Source organism: Rhinolophus ferrumequinum, chromosome 6, assembly GCF_004115265.2.
Source record: "Rhinolophus ferrumequinum isolate MPI-CBG mRhiFer1 chromosome 6, mRhiFer1_v1.p, whole genome shotgun sequence".
In the NCBI taxonomy this organism is placed as follows: Eukaryota; Metazoa; Chordata; class Mammalia; order Chiroptera; family Rhinolophidae; genus Rhinolophus; species Rhinolophus ferrumequinum.
The window spans coordinates 27,759,399-27,778,486 of NC_046289.1; the positions used below are offsets into that span (position 1 = coordinate 27,759,399).

General features: G+C 49.1%; 1 protein-coding gene across 2 annotated transcripts in view; it reads right to left on the reverse strand.

The window, feature by feature from the left end:
- Nucleotides 1-19,088, reverse strand: part of GALNT16 (polypeptide N-acetylgalactosaminyltransferase 16) — a 78,670-nt gene that overhangs the window by 23,912 nt on the left and 35,670 nt on the right. For both annotated transcript variants that reach the window (XM_033108596.1, XM_033108594.1), the window contains 4 exons: nucleotides 6,580-6,737; nucleotides 2,480-2,578; nucleotides 1,452-1,519; nucleotides 842-907 (listed from right to left, as the gene is read on the reverse strand). In XM_033108596.1, coding sequence (XP_032964487.1) covers nucleotides 842-907; nucleotides 1,452-1,519; nucleotides 2,480-2,578; nucleotides 6,580-6,737 — 391 coding nt within the window. The remainder of the gene's footprint in view (nucleotides 1-841; nucleotides 908-1,451; nucleotides 1,520-2,479; nucleotides 2,579-6,579; nucleotides 6,738-19,088) is intronic.

The following is a 19,088-nucleotide window of genomic DNA, read 5'->3' on the forward strand; positions in this document are numbered from 1 at the left end:
CTGGAGTTGGACTCCTAACTCTTCTCTATGCATCCCTCCAGGGAAATCACTGAACCTCCTTAAACCCCAGTTTCCTTATCTGCAAAATGGGGACAATGGGCTGTTCTGAGGACTGAATGTCAGAATGCAAACAAAGTCAATGGCTGCCAAAGGATGAGCACTCAGAAGCAGGGCTATTGGTATTCTACGTGTACCCATGCCTGACCCAAGCCTCTGCTTGCAGAGTCTGTGAGCCTGGAATGCCCTCCTGTGCTCCCCTGTGTCTACAACCCCCCACCCAATCGAGGCCCACTTCCTGATCTCTCCTTCTTTTTCTGCACCCTCTGCTCTGATCTCCATTCTCCCATATAATTACAACCAGCCTGTGGCTTCAGTCGATTCTGACTCCGTGGCTACGTCACTAACTCTCCGAGGGCAGGGGCTATGTTTTGTACTTCTTTTATGGCCCCAGGAGTGCCAAGCACAATCCTATGCCATAGCTGATGCCAAAACACGTCTTAGTTGGAAGTGCGGTTTCATCTGCTTTATACTAACCCTTGATTTTCCCAAAGTATTTCCATATAGCCTATCTCATTTTATCCTTACAATAACTGTGCAAGGCAGAAAGGGTACTATGATTATCCCCATTTCTGAGAAGAAACAACCAACTTGCCTACAGGCATGCTGCGATAGGGGCCAACCTGGGATAGCAGGAGGGTCTTTCCACAGACCTTGGTTCTGGCCACCAGGAATGCAACGGGACCATGCTGGCTTGGTACGACACGGGGCCCAAGGGAATGCAGAGGTGCCGAGGTCTAGACCAGAGTGGGTCTACGGTGGCACTCAAGGTCCAAGAACGTACCTTCCCGCCGGTCATTGCGCAGGCACTTGACCTTGGGGATCCTGGTCAGGAGCAGACAGTCTTCAGCTGAGGGTGGAAAGAAGGAAGTTCACTCAGATATGAGCATCAGACCACAAGTGGTTTGCCCACCATTGGCACTGCCCAGGAGCTGTGCCAACCAGGCCCAAGGAAAAGGCGGGGGATGCATGGGGGAGCACGGTCATCTCCAGTGGCCAAAGGATTGCCTGTCCCCCACTCCCAGACCAAACTAAAGCTTGCCTGTACTTATGGCATTACTCTCCGGGGCACCAGAGATCACCAGCAAGCACCATCACCGTCCAACACCCATGGAACTAGATTGAAGGGATGATCTTCTGCCCATTGCAGTTATAATAAGGAGGTTGTAATAATGAGGTTTCAAATGTTTTAAAAATGTCATCTCACTGGTGTCCCATCAAAGCAACACCACTGTTTCCCCTCCTTTGGCACCAGGAAACAGTGCCACAGAGGGCACCTAGAAAAGCCTGAAGAGCCCAGTGGGGGCCAGAGGTCAGCCTGTGATGGCCAGGACAATGCTTGCTCAGCACACTGGGGAAATGGGGGTTTGCAAAAAAAGAAGGTGGATACTTACGATCTGAACTGAAGTCATCCACTAAAATGATCTCCTGGATCAGGTTGGCAGGAGTTCGGTTCAGGACACTGGAGCAGTGATGGGGACAGAGCAGCCCAGATTTAGGGGCCAACTTTCATTTATCTCTCCCTGCCATGGGGATCCCCCCACCACCACCCAGCCTGGGGGCCAGCACACTGGCCACCACCAGCTGCTTACAAACCTTCCAGGTCCTGGTCAGGGCTGAGGAGCAGTGTGTGCCTCAGTCTCTTCCAAGGACTGGGCTGCCCTTGCTGCCTAGACACTCAGGCACTTGAGACCCACCCCAGATGGGGGGTGGGGGCGTGGGGACTGCCCTAGTCTAGTTGTCCAGCCAGGACCTATGGCTGCTCTGGCTACCTGCCTGGGAGCCACCCTCAGCTGGATTTGAAGCTGCCTGCCAGGAGAGCTAATAAGGCTCCTTCTGGCCTGATGGGTCAGGAGGGGCCTTTTTAGGAAGCCCGTCGACTTTTTCCTTCCCACTGTCCCTCCTCTTTGTCACTCCTTGGGAAAGGAAACCCAAGCTTCTTTAATCCCTGGAATACCACTGGGCAATCCTTTCCAAATCCTTTCCTTATTATCTAAGTTCATTAAAGAAATGGGGTGAGTAGGAGTTAAACTTGACCACAGGGCCAAGTATAGGAGGACAGAAGGAGCACCTCTCTCTGAATCACTGACAGGCACCTACTGGGCTGGCATCCATCTGCCTGAGGCTCCATCCGTGCCCGTCTCTTCCTCTCTCGGTTCCCGATCCCTGCACTTCTAACCTCATCCTGGGGACTTGGACTGTGCATCTCGCTAACAATTGGACTTCTGGGGTCTTCCTGACCCTGATTCACCAGCCCCAACTTCTCAGTAGGCAGAACTCTCCCTCCCAGTGGCCACTGGTCTTCAGCCTATGTGGCCGCAGCACCGGACCTCAATGTCCTTCCCTGCCAGGGGCTCAGCAGATCACCCCAAGGCCTTGAGAAGCAGCCCCATTTAAATGAGGGTCCCAAGGCAGGGCTTACCTCTTCACCGTGCGCAGGAGGGTAGAGCGGGCTTCATTGTGGAAGGTGATGATGACGCTGGTGGCCGGCAGGTCCACAGAGTAGGACATGGACGGGCAACTGAGAAGGGAGCAGAGAGGTCAGAGGGCAGCGTCCTCAGGGCACAATGGAGGCTTCTCTTTGTCCAGCCTGCTGCCCCCTGGAATACCTCTGTGGGACAGAGAAGGCAAGCCTGAAGCCACGAGTGGGCCCTCCATGCCTTCGCTCCACCCGACTCGGGCCGCCCAACCTGGAGACACCACAGGCTGGGGGACCTTCCCGGGCTGGGAGGCTCTTCACCAAAGACCTAGAGCCCTGGGAGCCCCATGGTCCCTGCAGTGTTTAGGAGGGCTCCGGCTGTGTGTAGGTACCGCACCAGGCTCCAGGATGCAGTCCTGGACCAACAGACAACTTCCTGCCTGATGGAGCAGCCAAGAGACAAAATGGAGTTGGGGGGAGAGGGAAAACAGCTTCTCTTTTGTCTCTGACACCCTGTATCTCCTTCCTTCTCTTCTCCAGGCTCATGACATTTGGTAGAATCTGGAGAGGAATCGCCCCCACCCCCATCCTGCTGTCCTACGAATTCCTCCTCTCACTGTCCAACACTAACAGCTGGCTGGTGACACTAGGCAGGGAAGCAGCCTCTCTGGGACTCCTGGAAGAAACCGAAGCCTCTGAGAAGACACCAAAGGCAGTTCCCGCCAGCCCACTCCCTCCCCGGCAGCTCTGTGCCTTCCATCTCCAGACACCACATTTTGGGCCCACTGGCTTCCCCTCCTCAGGAAAGGGAATGAAAACAAGCCATTCCTGCCAGCCTTCATCCCTGTCTTTCTGCGAAGGCGGTTATTCACACTCCTGGGGCCGGCAGGAAGGCAGCTTCCACGCTGGTTTTCATGGCAATCTTCTTTATTACAATAGCTCTCTGACTATTCCAGCAGTGACTGTTTTTTCATTATGGCATTCATTCCACTGACAGCAGCTTACAGCTGAATTCCCAGGCCCATTGCCTGCCCTACAGAGTAGACTAGGTCATACAGGCAGGAGGTCCACCAGCTTCAGACCCCCCCGTGGGAGAAACCCTGAGAGGCTCCAAAATAGTTCTCCTTGAGAGGGGGTGTGAGGAAGTAGGAGGGGCAGGGACATTCACCTCTGCCCCCGGAAAAGCCAGGCTTCCCAAGTGCCCATCTTTTCACAGGCATACAGCATGGGGGGTGGGGGATGATGGGGTTGGCCTGCTGAAGTGGGGAGTGCTGGGAAAAGCAGCCACTTCCTGGGTGCCCAGCTCTCGCTCCCCACCCCCGGTACAGACTTCTAGGGTCCTAAGTCTCTGTCTCCATCTATCTGGTGCCAGAAAGAAGGGAATCTGGATTTCGATGCCCATCCTCCACCTGAGGTGGCCAACCTACCCACACCCTATCTGGGGGGTGGACTTGACCTCTTCCCATCTACACCCTTCAACCTTCTCCATCCTGCATTTCTCTGGGGTTCGTATCTATGATGATGGGGATTTATCCAATGGATCCCAGGGACCAAGAGCCTCTGAAGAGGTTTGTCCCATGTCTGTTCTGAGTTTAGGGCTGTGAAGCGCCCCCTTGAGGAGGGCTCCCTAGATTGAGGGCCGGACCAGGAACTAGCCTAGAGTCCAGTGGAAATTGCAGCCTAGAGGGCCAAGAGCAAGAGTTTGGCTCACCCCAACATACCTGGCTCCACCATGGGAGATCCCACCCACCAAAAGCCTGCACCTCCTTTGCTCCCCCTACACACGTGTGCACACGTGTACACAAGTGGACATTCACACATGCACACACACACACACACACACACCCCTCATCCACCGTGGGCTTCTGAGAAGGCCAGGCAGCAGCGCTGGGGCAGGAGGGGAGGCCTACCTCATCAATACACCACTGCCTTGGATTTAAAGAGTCTCATTTTAAAATGTACGAGGTCTGACAAGCAAGCTCGCAAACTTGCTGCAAGGATGTTGCTAACCTTTTTTGATATCAGAGGGATTCTTCATTATGAATTTGTACCAACTGGACAAACAGTTAACCAAGTTTACTACTTGGAAGTGCTGAAAAGGCTGCGTGAAAAGGTGAGATGACCTGAACTTTTCGCCAACAATTCATGGCTCTTGCATCACAACAATGCACCAGCTCACAGGGAGTTTTTAGCCAATAAACAAACAACTGTATTGGAACACCCTCCCTACTCACCTGATCTGGCCCCCAATGACTTCTTTCTTTACCCGAAGATAAAGGAAATATTGAAAGGAAGACATTTGGATGACATTCAGGACATCAAGGGTAATACGACGACAGCTCTGATGGCCATTCCAAAAAAAGAGTTCCAAAGTTGCTTTGAAGGGTGGACTAGGCACTGGCGTCGGTGCATAGCTTCCCAAGGGGAGCACTTGGACGGTGACCATGGTGATATTCAGCAATGAGGTATGTAGCACTTCTTCTAGGATAAGTTCATGAACTTAATTGTCCTATTTTGTATACACCCCAAGAGGAACACTCCTTGAAGTCCCTCAGTGAACACCGGAGAAGGTTCAGAGTGGGGATGGGTGGATGATCCAGGCCAGCCTCTCAATTCTCAAATTTGGGTCAGCGGACCCTCTAGGGCCTGGAGTCTAGCTTGGCCATGGTAAGGTTTGCCCATGAAAGGTCTCCAAGTGGAGCTGCAAGGATATAACCTTGCTGGCCCCACAGTGCAGGCAGACATGAGTGGAGACTACCCCAGGACTGACTGAGAAGAATTTTTGGGGTCTGACTGGCTATTAGACTTGGGTGGGGGCCTTTCGAGGAGCAGGATTATTGCCTTATTTGGTAGCATGCATGGTTTCTGGAGGCCAGGGGTGCTGGGGTTAAGGATGGGGCAGGACAGTCTGGGGCTCCCTCAACCGCACGTCCATCTCACCTTGCACAATGGACTTCAGGCACACCTCCACGAGTGACAAGAAGGTGGGAGAAGAAGGCCTACTTCTCACATACATCGTTGTCTGTGGAGTAGCTGTTTCAGAAGCAAAACCCATCTTGACCCTAGTCAATTACACCTCCCTCACACCAGCACCAGTGTGGCACTGGGTACACAGCTGGGTCCAACACAGCCCATGTTGGCCATTCAAAGCTGCAGGCACAGGGGTGGGTCAGTTCCAACAACCCCTTGCTGCCACGTTAGCTGTCTACACAGAGATCTCCAAACCAGCCTGGGTTGCTGAGGAAGCTTCCCTGGAGGAGAGGACACTGAGGGCAGTTGTGAAGGTGTTTGTATTGGGGTATTAGTTCAGGCGGAGCAAACAGCATGTGTAAAGATAAGGAGGGAGACAGGAAGAGCATAGGATTGGGGAGAATTAAATGCTTGGTGAAAAGGAGCAGAGGCTCTGAGGGAAGGGGGGTGGCTCGCACTTCAGGCCAAGGAGCTCAGACTGTTCTCAAAGGTGAGGGCAGGAAGAGGGAAGACTGCAGGTGGCCGCCTGTATGATGGAGACAGTACACAAGGGCCTGATCTAAGGAGGGGGCTGATGACCCCCAAAGTCAGCCACTCACACCGAGTGGAGTCAGAGCGGGGACGAACTTGGGATGAGCATCCTTGATCCTGGTCAACAGCCATCTCCACCCCCAACCCTGGGAAAACTAAGAGCAAGACTGCGAGTTTTGAGGAAGCGAGGGGTAAGGGGTAGCAGGGCAGGAAGAGAAGGAGGAAAGGGTGCACAGTACTCTACTGTTTGCACAATGTGGGCAGGGCTGGTGGTCCCTCTTCCCTTCAGGCACCACCAGCAGGGCACCAGGAATACCTGGCTCGACCATCCCTTGGCAGGTCACTCTCACTAGGACTTCAGACTGAGGGGGTGAGGGCCTCCCTGGCCCAGGCTGGAAAGGTGTCCTTGGCCTTCCCAGAACCTCCGGAGGTCAATGAGATACAGTGGAGTCGGGAAAACCGAAGGGGAGGGTTTGAGTCTCAGTGATTAGACTGAGTCCGAGGAAATATTCCTCATTCCTTAAATCCTGAAAGAAAACAAGCTGACTGAGGTTGGCCTTCCCTCCACCTTTCTTTCTCCATTGGCACAATGGAGACCACACCTGTAATGGCGAGTGTCCCGGATGGGCCTGTCGGAGCTCAGTTTGTCGCTCTCCAGCTGGTTGAAGGCGTGCTGCCTGTAGGGGTCCTCTCCCGCCTTCAGCTGCTTGGCCGCCAGGTATGCCTTCTCATCGAAGCCTCTCGAGGGCGTTCCTGTCACCTGAGACAAAAGTCAGCGTCAGAGGGGCCACAGGCAGGAGGATAAGGAGCTGCTGTGTGGGAAGCACTTACTACCAGCAGGAGCGGGAGCCAACCGCAAGGCCTTATTTGTACCTGACCCAACTCTGGGCAGATCATTTCCCCCACTGTCCAGATGAAGAAACTGAGGCTCGAGAGCGTAAAAACAGTACCCACGTGTGGGGGACAGGGAGTATTTGGGAACTCTGTGTACTTTCTGCTCAATTCTGTAAACCGAAAACTGCTCTTAAAAAAATAAAGAATATTTTTTAAAAAGCCCAAGATCAGAGCTAGTAAGTCACAGGGTCTGGATTCAGACTGGTTGTTTTAACTGTGAAGGCTAAACTCCTGAGCACTGCTCGATGTGAAGGGTTATTCTGCAGTGCACGAGCCCCCCCAAAACCAGGTGTCCTGAGGTGACTGCCAAGGGGGCTGGAGGTTGCCAAGCAACCAGCAGAATGACAGTCTCCTAGGGGCAAACTTGGGCCTGACACTAGGCTACACGTGAGCAATAAAACACCCAGGGCCTGGACAAGCTGCTGCACAGACAACTACCTGTGAGGACAAGCAGGCCCTCACAGGCTAATTCCAGAGCTTCTAGAAATCAAGTGCACAGACAATGATGCATCTTCTCAGAGACTTGTGCTTGCTGCTGAAATAGCCCCATGTCAGACCTACTGGGTTCACTGGTGCTAAGTGTCGGAGAGTGATGGATGACAGCTGCCATGGCCCAACCTTCCCTCCTTAGTCACACCCTGCTCTGTCTCCCAAAGTCCCCCTTGAAAGACCCTGGGGAAGGACACATCTGAGATGAATAGATGTATGCTGACATCTCATTATTTGAACCAAACTGTTGGCCACATGTTCCCCAAAGTGCCCTGAAATGTCATCAACTGTGAGTGTCATCTGTCTCCAACCCTTCCATCCGACCAGCAGCCTGGGCCCGCAGAAGCAGCAGGACGCTGGGTCAGAATAGTTCATGCATAGAACTCCTGCATGAGGACTCCGTCGCAGGCCTGGATCCTAGAGGGATGGTCCTAGTAAGGCAGCTGGGCCTACGGGAGAGGAGACCAAAGCGTTGGGTGACGCTGGGGAACATCTACCAGCCTAGGGCCTCCATGTTCTCCTGAGAGCTCAGCTCCCAAGCTCACCAGACAGGAATGCGGAAGGCTCCAGGGAGCACTGAGCTCCTTACAGGGTGACACTCCACCATGTCCCTACCTCCAGTAGCATCCTGTCTTAGGAGTCAGTCCCTGATCTCGCTGATGGCAGAGCCAGCGAGGGAGATTTCCTTGAGTCCACTGGGCCCAGCCCTGTGCTCAGGGCATCTATGCTCAGGGTGATGACAGTGGTTGCAGCTGCTGCACTATGATATTCTGAGTCGGTGCCATGCCAGAGACTGAACAGATGTGGCAGTGCCCCTGTGGTCTTGAAATCAACTTCAGGAAAGACAGAAGGAGGGAAAGGAGGGAGGGGAAGGGAGAATATTCTGACTTGAACTCTGGATTGCTAGAAGGACCCAAGCTGTCCAACTCTGACAGTGAGAATGAGAGAGATATTGTGTCCCCTTCACACCCAGGAAAAGAATGGGTGCTAACTCTGCCCCCTCTTCCTCCCAGCCCAGGGTCAGCGAGATAGAAAGCAGCTTCCAGTTGATGGTTGAGGAGCTAAAATAGAAGAAAAACTGCAGAAGCTCCTGAAGGGAGAGTATGCCACTTAATTATCCTTCAAGTCCACTGTGTGAAACAGTTTATTTGTTTAGGACAGGGGTGTCCAAACTGTGGCCCGCGGGCCAACTGCGGCCCGTGATCCATTTTTTATTGGCCCGCAGCAAATTCCAAAAATGTATTTAGTTTACTTAAATAAACCAGGTGAAGCAATACGTACTTCACCTCGAGTGAGTGGCCAGGCTGTTTGTGTATTTTACCGCATATGGCCTTGGTGAAAAACGTTGAAAAAAGTTTGGACACCCCTGGTTTAGGATTTACAGCCACTCAGGAAACCTCTAAGCCCTCATCCCACACTTGCTCATCACCCAATAAACATGAATGGAGAGCCACCCATTTACCAAGCACTGGGGCATCCTCCTGGGAGTTACAAGGATCACCCAAGCATTCATTCATTTATGAATGCTTGAATTCAATGACTCATTCAATTATCCACCCATTCATTCAACAAAACTCCACTGAACACCTCTCATGTGTCAGGAAGTGGAAAGAATGCTTCTGAGACCGTTCCTCTATCTCCAGTCTGTTGCCTGCCTGCACCTCATTCAAAGCTTCCTCAGGGCCACAGAAAATGTTTTGGAAGAGCACCTGCTCAGGCCAAGGCTCTCTAGAGAAGTTCCCCTCAGGGCCTCAAATCTGAGCTAGACATCCTCAAATATTCTGTCAGGAAACATTTGCTGCTCCCTCCCATAGACCCAGAAGCCCTGATGGTCCAACCCTCCTCCAAGGTTAGACTCTTCACCAGTGAGAAGCTTGTGGAGAAGCGTGCCATGGAAACACCAGGCCCGTCCCCTCCCAGAGGTCTTAGCTCTGCTTTTAGTTGACCCAGCAGTCTCTGGGGTTTGGAGCTGAAACATTGGTTGGCCCTGAGTCAGCCAACTGGAGGGATACTGAGGAAGGGTGGGATGTGACCTCTGCAGGGCTGTCACTTCTCCATCCAGTACCTTCCTGGCCTCACCTCAGTCACGGCCCAGAGCTCTTCTTCCTCGGATATCTATGCCTATATCACAGCTCATTTCCTTCCAGCTCTCCACCTCTCCTTTTCCTTTGGCCCTGTTCTTTCATCTGGAGACTTCGAGGCCTTTGAATGTCCCGTGGGTACCTCTAACTCAACACCTGAAAATGAATTCCTCACTGATGCCCAAAGCAGCTGCTTCTCCTACGCTGCCTATTGCAGAAACGGGCATTACCATCCTCTGGGTCCTCCAAGCCGCAAATCCAAAGGCCATCCCGGATGCTGTCCCTCATACTCCATAGCCTGATCTAGACCCCTGCCCTGGGAACCCACAGGGGGATCTGATGGGCATCCCACTAGTGTTGAGTTAACAAATAGGTACTGAAAGTCTAATGTGTGCAGACCCTGTGCAAGAGGCCGTGAAGACAGAAATAAACAAAAAGCAGTATGGCCTCCAGAAGAGGAATCTAGGACTCTGGCCCCTTTCCTCCCCCATCCTACACAAGGCCTGGCCACGGAGAATCATGAACCAATCTCCTAGTCCCCACCTTAGAGCACAGGTAGCTGGAGAGCTGGCCATGGAAGCACACCCCACTCCAAGCTGGGAGGAGTCCAGAGTCAGCGCAAGACCACAGGCTGGTGACCAGTGAAGGCTGTTCCCCTTCTCCCCTGTCCTAAAGGGGAAGTGTGTTGCTGGTCTCCTCTTTTCCCATTGTGCTGCTTACTTAGCATACCGGCACGTGAGGGGTACATGCATCCTTTGGCTGTAGGCTGCGGGACAATGAGGAGCTATATCTGGATCAGTCTGAGAGCCCTGAGCTCCTGGGCTTGGAGCCACTTGGAGCCACTGATGGGACTCACACTGCTGACCTCTCTGGAGGGGGTGAGGGCACTTGGGGATGATTGTGGAGTTCTTATCTCACATGGCACTAGCATCTGTGCTTTACTTCTCTTTCTTTTCCACTAGATGGTAGGCTCCTCATCTTGGAGCTCCCAGCACCTGGCACAAAGTAGGGATTCAGCAGGTGTTTGCTGAACAAAGGAATGAATGAGTGAGTGAATGAATGAATGAATACCTAAATATTGTCTCTGCTCTCAACTTACTTAAAATCAATTGAGGAGAAAACAGCAAACAAATGGGGTCCTCTGCCACATCACATGACTTTTGGTGGCTTTTGCTCTCCTTCAGGGTGTAAATGTGGGAGCTCACAGTGGTCCAGGAGACTCTGTGAGTGGGTACCCTGTCACCTGGCTGGACTCAGCTTCCACCGTTGCCCCTTCCCTGGCTTTCTTCCAACCACAATCTCTTCCTTATATTCCTTGAGCCGGCCAGCATCCTTTCCCTTAGCCCTTTTGTCCCTTCTGTCTTTTTTTGGGAAGGCTTTTCTCACAGATGTCTGCATGGCTCCCTCCTTCACCCCCTGCAGGGCTCTGCTCAAACCTTGCCTTCTCTGTAAGCCATCCCCACCACCATCTGTAAAGCTGGGACCCCAAGCCTACCCTCTCATTCCCTATCCTCCTGCCCTGCTTTGCTTTTCTTTATAACACTTTGCACCGAGGTTCTTTGTGTATTTTGCTTCTTTATCTTTTTGACTGTTTCTCCCCACAAAAGTATAAGTTTCACCAGGGCACACACTGTCTGTTTTAATGCTGGATCCCAAAGCCTAGAACAGCACCTGGGTGGTCACAGGACTCAAAAACAATAGCTAATGAACAGATGAGTGCGGAGCCCTTATGACCTCAAGCATCGTTTCCCCTGTTCCTCACACACTCTTGGCTAACACAACACTTGGAACTGAGGTGGATCAAGGAGATGGCAGGGTAGTTTTTGCCTGTCTTAGGGATCATCTTGTACACACACGTGCAGAGCTGTCAATCACTGTCTCCTGTCCCACCAATACCGCAATCACCACCACAGGGGTAGGCCAGGCTGATCTTATCACTGCACCCCCAGACACAGAGATTGGTTCAGGAAAGGCATTTGACTCAATCTGAGCCAATCAGTATCTTCCCTGAGACTTTCCTATAAGGTCAGCTCTTTTCATCAGTACTGCTGAACTTGGGAGGTGAGAATAGTCTTTCCCATCACATGGAAAAGTCTTGTCTGTGTAATGTACAGCATGGTGACTATAGTTAATAATACTGTATTGTATATTTGAAAGTTGCTGAGAGTAGATCTTAACAGTTCTCATCACGAGAAAAAATATTTTTTTAACTGTGTGTAATGATGGATGTTAATTAGACTTACTGTGGTGATCATTTTGCATATATAAATATCAAATCATTATATTGTGCACCTGAAACGAATATAATGTTATGTGTCAATTATATCTCAAAAAAAAAGAAGAAACATCTTATCTGGAGAATGAAACCAAGAAGAAACAATCAGAGGTAAGAGATGGAAAGAAAGAGCTCTAATGAGACATTTAGGGTCCCTGGAGCCAGTCAAACGTGTTCTAAAGTTACTTTGGGTTTTTTTTAAATCTATCTATCTATCTATCTATCTATCTATCTATCTATCTATCTATCTATCTTTTTTTTTCTTAAACTGGTTTGAATTGAGTATGTTTCTCTAATGACCAAAAGTTCAGAGATGTCAGTCCTTTCAATGAATAGAAAACCATTCTCCAAAAGTAAGAAACGAAATCAAAAGCGAAAACCAACAAATGAGCCACTGATCACAATGTCTGTGGCAGCCATCCATTCCAAGATACAAGGCTGGTGTCTGGCACCTGGCCCAGTGACTTGAGCTCCGAGCTGGATGGGGCCCTCCTAGCCTTCCCCAGCAGCAGGGCTGTGGTCAGGCTTTGGGGTGGAGGTGGGGGTGCCATCTAGACGATGGCTTACGAGGCCCTTGATTTGCCATGGCCAGGAACAAGGCTGGGAAGATGGTGAGTGACAGCCTGATGAGCCTCCCACAATCCTCTAGCTTCCTGCTGAGAGTTCTTGGCTGACATTTAGGCAGCCGCCTCTTCCTCAGTCTTTGTCCTTTGGGAAAGTGCCAAATTCAGGACTTCCATGTCCAATAAGGTCAATCACATCTGAAACTATTTAAGCTGAAATAATGACTCTGCTCTATAAAATGGGAAGAATTATTTCTCATCTTGGAGAGTTTTATTTTCAGTCAGTCCATCACTTTGATTGAACTTTGAAACTTGCCTGACTTGCTTCAGTTTTTTTCCAGCTAGATTTGCATATTTCTTCTTAACTGCTAAATTTAGAAAACAAACAGCAAAGGGGAAAGTTTAAAATAAGAAAGAAAAATATTTTCCGTGTCATGTTCATCAAAAACAGTTCAACCCACATCCCCAAGCCTTGTAAACTTTCTTTTAAAGCATACTTGTACCCCTAAATTTTCTATTTAAACAACTCCAACTCCTTTTAAATAACTGCTGTCCAATTTCCTTTTACTGCCAGTAAAACAGGTACCTGCTGGGCTTGCCTTTCGCTAAATTTCAATGAAACTGCAAATAAAAAGGCTCTGGTCCTATTTTATGGATGCCTCCCTTTTTTCTGAGTCTGTTTTAAACCCAAAACACCTGGCGAACAAAACGTGATTCCCTACCACTCCCCTGGGAACAAAAATCTCATCTGATGCTATGTCCCAACTTGAAAGACTGCCATTCATTACGAGATCTGGGAAACTAAGCATATGATTCACCATCTCTCTCTGAGCGCAGTGTCAGATTCCACCTCTCTCCCAAATGAAAAGGCGGGTCCTCCAGAGTCCCTGGGTTCTGGGGAAGTAGCCAACCCCACTCGGCCTGCCAGTGTTCCTTCTATCCAACCAGACATGATACTGGGGGTGGCAAAGAGCCAGGAACCTCAGCTTGGGTACAGGATAAACTCACCAAGGGTATCAATGGTCACTGAGGGGCCTGTCCCAGACATGTCCCCATCTTCCCCTTCACATTGCCTCAAAGGCAGCTATAATATTATAGGGGTTACCAGCCTGGCCTTTGAAATCTGACAGACTTGGAATGGAATGCCAGTGCTTATTGCTCTCTTACCCTTTCTGAGCATGCTTCTACATCAGGAAAATGGGGATTCTTGGGAAGATTAAAGGAGAGAATGTAGATAACATACTTAGCATAGTATCTGGCACATATATTGTAATTATTAATATTTAACTCACCTGTGTTTTTACCAGTGGTTCTCAACTTTGGCTGCACATCAGAACCCTCTGGGAAGATTTTAAAACTCCCAATGTCCAGGCCTATCCCAAGACCAATTAAATCAGAATCTCTGGAGATGGGAGACAAGCATCAGGAGTTCTTAAAGCACTTCAGGAGGTTCGAATGTGTTACCAAGTCTGAGCTGCTGCTTTATATAGATGCAGGATGGTGAGTGACTGCTAGTCACGGGCTGGTGAAATCACAGGACTAAGAACGAAGAGGACCTTAGAGGCCATCTCCCTGACCCTATTCCCAAGGACCCTTACCACACGTCTGTCTTTCGGGCCTCTATTTGTACTGACCTGGAGCTTCACCGGTAGTGGAGCCAAATGCTACTCAGCTAGAGCTTCCATGGCTGCTATGGAAACTACCACCCTGTACCACCTATGCCCACAGGGCCAAGTGGCTCTGGTTCAATTACAGACTCAGGAGCACAGGGTAGGGGCTACCTGGGACGCTCACCTTGGCCTTCCAGTTAGATTTTCCACAATCACCTAACTTTCCCAAGGCACTGATGACTGCACAGTTTTATGCCACAAGTGGTCTCATCAGGAAAGAGAGGAGTGCATTGCCCATTCCTTTAAGGATCTGAGCCAAACAGGATCCTCTGTTCAGGGCTAGGACAAGGCATCAGGCTCACCATTCCAGATGGTCTCTGCTCAGATCCAGGGGGATTCAGGATCAAATCAAGTTCCCCAGGTTTCATTTCCTATGCTCTGTCCGGCCAAGAGGCTGCCTAGGGGAGAACTATAAGGGTGGTCTATGCTAGGAATATGTGGTGTGACCGCTCAGTTTCCACCTGCTTATCAGTTCACTCAGCTGGAGTAGAGCATTCCTCGGCCTGCGAAGCACACCAGAACCTTGCCTCACCGTTCTGACCACATGCCTGCAGAACATGAGGAAAGATTATGCCTCTTCTACAGTAATGAGCCAATGCTGATTGCTCATTGAGGGCCCACTATGAGCTGGGTGCTATGCCAGGTGCTTACTTCTCTCTCTCAGCTTTCCTGCCAAATAGGTGCTCTTCTTGTTCTCATTTTATAGGAGTGAAAATGAGGCCCAGAGTGGTAAAACAACAGGCCTAAGGTCACACAGCTGCTGCTAGGCTGGGATTAGAATTGAGACTGGCTGCAGAGCCCAAGCACAAAGCTTCCCCTGTGTGCCTTCCGATGACTCCTAGGCCCACATGTGCTTCACACCCCACTTGCAATTCTGAGTCCTTTGGTTCCAAAGCAAGCTGGACTCTGGCACCTGGAACACAACCAGGTCTTGACAAGTGCAGCCTGGAGGCTGCCTCTCTCCTGGGCTGGGTTCAGAACATCATGCATGGCTCAGATGGGGACTGCCCAGTCCTGTCAGCTCTTGGCCTGATGTGGGCATGGAAACACTTCTGTGCTTATGGCTAGAACGACTATGGAAAAACTGAAAAGTACGAGAGTTTGTGTTACTCAGACCGAAACAGCACACAACCAGATTTCCTTGGGTCAGCCTGGGCCATGATGGGTCTGCCCCGTCAGGGACACTCTCAGAGCCCTGATGACCTGCCTTTCGCTGCAGTCACAGCAAAGGGGGGACAAAGCCGATCCCTGTTCAGGTTCTTGTCTGCTTGATGGTACCAATCCCTCAAACAATATTGCCACGCTCTGCGGCTGTGAGAAAGGAAGCCAGCAGGAAGAACTGCTGAGGCAGAGCAACCACAGGCCCCAGAAACACTCTTCTGGCCAACATATGGTGCAGGTCACCACCTGAGCTGCTCTAGTCATACAACTATGATATGTCAATGTTTGTAAGTCATCATTGCACTTCAGGTGTTTCATTTATTGAACTTGAAACTGTCAGATAGTAACTGGAAAAGTAAAAAGAATAATGGGCCACGTGGCACATAGAACACACACAGTATGATTATTTCAAGGGTGATGACAGCCTCCTGCCTCATTCACTGAGGTTGGGATCAAATTCAACCCATTAGAACTCAGCAAGACCGCAATCATGGGCTACGCACCTCAGTTTATTACACTTTTCAGAGCTAAGAGCCAAATTAGAACAGTAGCTGGTGCTACTATTCTGGCATTGTGGGTCACGTTTAGAAGTACATTACCTGTGGTTCATGACTAATAATTAACAGGTTTTACCTACCAATAGGAGAGAGCACAACAGAGGCAGACTTTTATAATCAGATTAAGTAAAAAGAAAAAGGAAGCAGGGTAGGGGAATTGGGAAAAAGCAGTCTACCTTATGTGTGATTTTCTTTGAGGGCCACCTCTGGGGCAGGTCAACTTGTCCCCTTAGGAGGACCATGCCTCTGTGTTGGCACCTCCCTCCCTCTGTAGTCCAGCATTTTATCTAGGTACAATATACAAAGTGGCCATGGAATCTGGAAATAGCGATAAAACTAATATTTGTTAATTGATAGAGCCCTTTTGATTACCTCTGGGATCTGCTAAAGACACAGTTTTATTCAATAAGCAATCAGAGACACAAATCATCTGTTATCCGCGTGTCACAGATGCATGTACTGGGATCAATGGAAATGTGGCGTTAGGTACCACATTCCCTACAGTTTTGCACAGTGCACTGACCCCATACATTGTTCATGAGTAACAACACAATGACTATGGCATGCACTGTAACATAATCTAAATAAACCATGTATTACATATGTTCTTCCATGCTTTCCTTGATGGCCGCCCTGTTAAACAGAAACTTAAAAGGAAAACATAGCTTACTCTTAAATATAAATCTTAGTGATATAAAGATATAAGTCCTCCTTGACTTAATCTACAAACTCAATGCAATCCTGTTGGGGTGGGAGAGAGTTCTGCTGGAAGGATTTAAACACGAGCGAACAATCAGGGGAAAATCCAGAAAAAGTTAAAGATAGGGAAACAGACCCGCCAGACATTAAGACATATTAAAGACTGCAGACTTTATATAGCCAAAATAGACCTGGTATAAGACCAAATAGATTAGGAAAAGAAAATAGAGAGATGAGAAATAGACCCAAGTACAAATAGTGGGTTGGCATAAGATATAGTTGTACTTCAAATGATAAAAGGGAGAGATGTACTGATCAGTGAATGATGTTAAGAAAAGTGAATAGATGATGTCGTGCGGGGTGTCAGGCGGGGTGGCCTGTGGGGTCTCTGCTCCCGCTCCCCACATAAGAACGCAGGACATGGTGAGGCCAAAAAGGAACACCCACGGAGCCATAGGTAGGGGAGTCACACCACTATACTCTCACTGGCGGCTGGGTTGGAGACACAGGAACCAGGAGCAACACAATTCTCAACCCTCACTGCACCGCTTGCAGGCTCAGCCCCCATCTTCTTGCTAGTCCCCATTTTTTGCTAGCCTAGCCACGGCAGTTATATTAGTGGCCAATGGCTCACTGGTTACAGCTGACGGCCAACTAGCCACAGCTGACGGCCATTTGATCACAGTCGATGGCCAGTTACTACCTGAGCCAGCACCTTTCTATGTGAGGCCGAGAGCCTGGAAACTGCTTTTTGGGGCTCTGTCCCCACAGATGATGTGGCAGAAATAAATCTGAATTCATTTCTTAAACCAAAATAAAATGTAGGTGGCTCAAAAATTTAAATTCAAAAAAGAAACTAAAAAGTATAAAGAAAAAATTGGTTACTTTTAGTTGTTTTTGTTTTTTGCAATTTTGGACATAAATCCAAATGTCATTTTAAAAACTTACATAAAGACTTAAAAATTTCTTAAGGCTAAAAACACCCAAAGTAAAAAAAAAAAAAAAAAAAAAAAATCACACTGGAAAAAAAATATTAGCTAAATATATGCCAACAATGAACTAACTTCATTAATATCCAAAGAGCTCTTACAAATCAATAAGAAAAGGACTAATAATTTAATAAAATTACTTTTGTCTAAAAAAGAAACAGATGAACCTTAACTCTTCTTTACCTAAGGTAAAAGAGTTGAACTAATTATTGTCATCATCAATATCATCATCTTCAGAGTGAATCTCAGGGTTAAATAAATTGCTGAAAAGTAAGCCTTTCCTCAGCTGTAACATTTGGGGGCATAGGTAACATTTGCGGGCAGAAGTACCAGCAGCCAGGAACAGGTTACTCCTGGTGGAGAAGAAGGGAAGTTGTAGGGGAGGAAAATAATTTTCCCTCTACCTTCTGAGTTCTTAGTTGAGACCTCTATAATAAAAGATTAATAAGAGAAAAACGAAAAGAAGTTTCTTAACATGTATACCTCATGCATACATGAGAGATACCAGAGAGAAAATGAGTAAATCCCTAAGGTGGCTTAGAATTCAGTATTAAATACAACCTTTATAGGGAAAAGAGAGGGGAATGTAGGCCTCTCAGGGGAAAGTAAATGATTTTTAGGAAAGATGAATGGGCCCTGAGAAGAATAGATGGCAGGTATGATTGTGACAAAGTGTGTTTGGGTGTGGTGCCAAGTTCTAGTCCTCTCTCCTATGGTAAGAGTCGATCTTCCCTGGTTGATGAAAACTCTTGGGGAGGGGATTTATGACAAGTGAGTGCCTTTTGGAGGATCTGTCTTTAGGCAAATAAGTAGAGTTCAGAGAAAGCCTCTCTTTGCATTTGCTGTTTTTCAAGTGCCTACAGCTCAAGATAATAAATATACCAAAGTGGCATATTTGGAGTTGGCATGTTCTGCTACCTTTCAAAGTGGAGGAAGGAGGGGAGCAATATATGGGACTGAGCCCTAGAGTGGGGTTGAGGGGCTGCTGTCGCAGGTGCAAGTGAATTCACCATTCAGGTGCTGCTTGGACACCTGACTTGATTTCTCCCCAAAGCACAGACCTAACAACTGAAAATGGGGCTGGCGGGGGGGGGGATGTGGCACTAAGCATCCAAGCCCTGGTCGGTGGCCATTAACCTCGCCTGTACTGCTGGCACCAACCACAGAAGAACACTCTGAAGAGTTTGGAACTCGGGCACACAGATGATTGGTGTCATTTCCTTTTCCATTTTGTCCATTTTAAGTTTTTTTTTTTTTAACCTTTTCTACAGTGCCTGGTGTTGAGTCCTTAACTTAGTAACTTAGTTGAAAGGGGCAGGCCAAAGAATGCTGAAAAGGGCTGTCAGGTTAGCCCACAAGCCTTGCTGCAGCACCTGAGTTAACCTCTGAGCACAGCAGTTTCCACAGCTGCAGAAAGGGGGTACCAATACTTACCGCCCAGGGGTGTCGAGTGTGTTAAATGAAATCATCTCATCCAGCCCATGGCAGCCCTCGTTAAATGATTGTGTGAAAGGAGGTTGAGCAAGACAACCTCTGAGGCCTCTCCCATTTTGAACATTCAGTGATCTGTAACAGCATCCATTCAGTCCATCATTCTTCAGGACGTATTCACTGCAGATCACGGAGAACCTCTTCATATGTGACCTACTGCTGTGCTTGACACACAGTAGGTGCTCAGGGAGTGTCTGTCACCTCAAGAAGGTGTGTACATTGTGCCCCAGAGACCCCAGTTC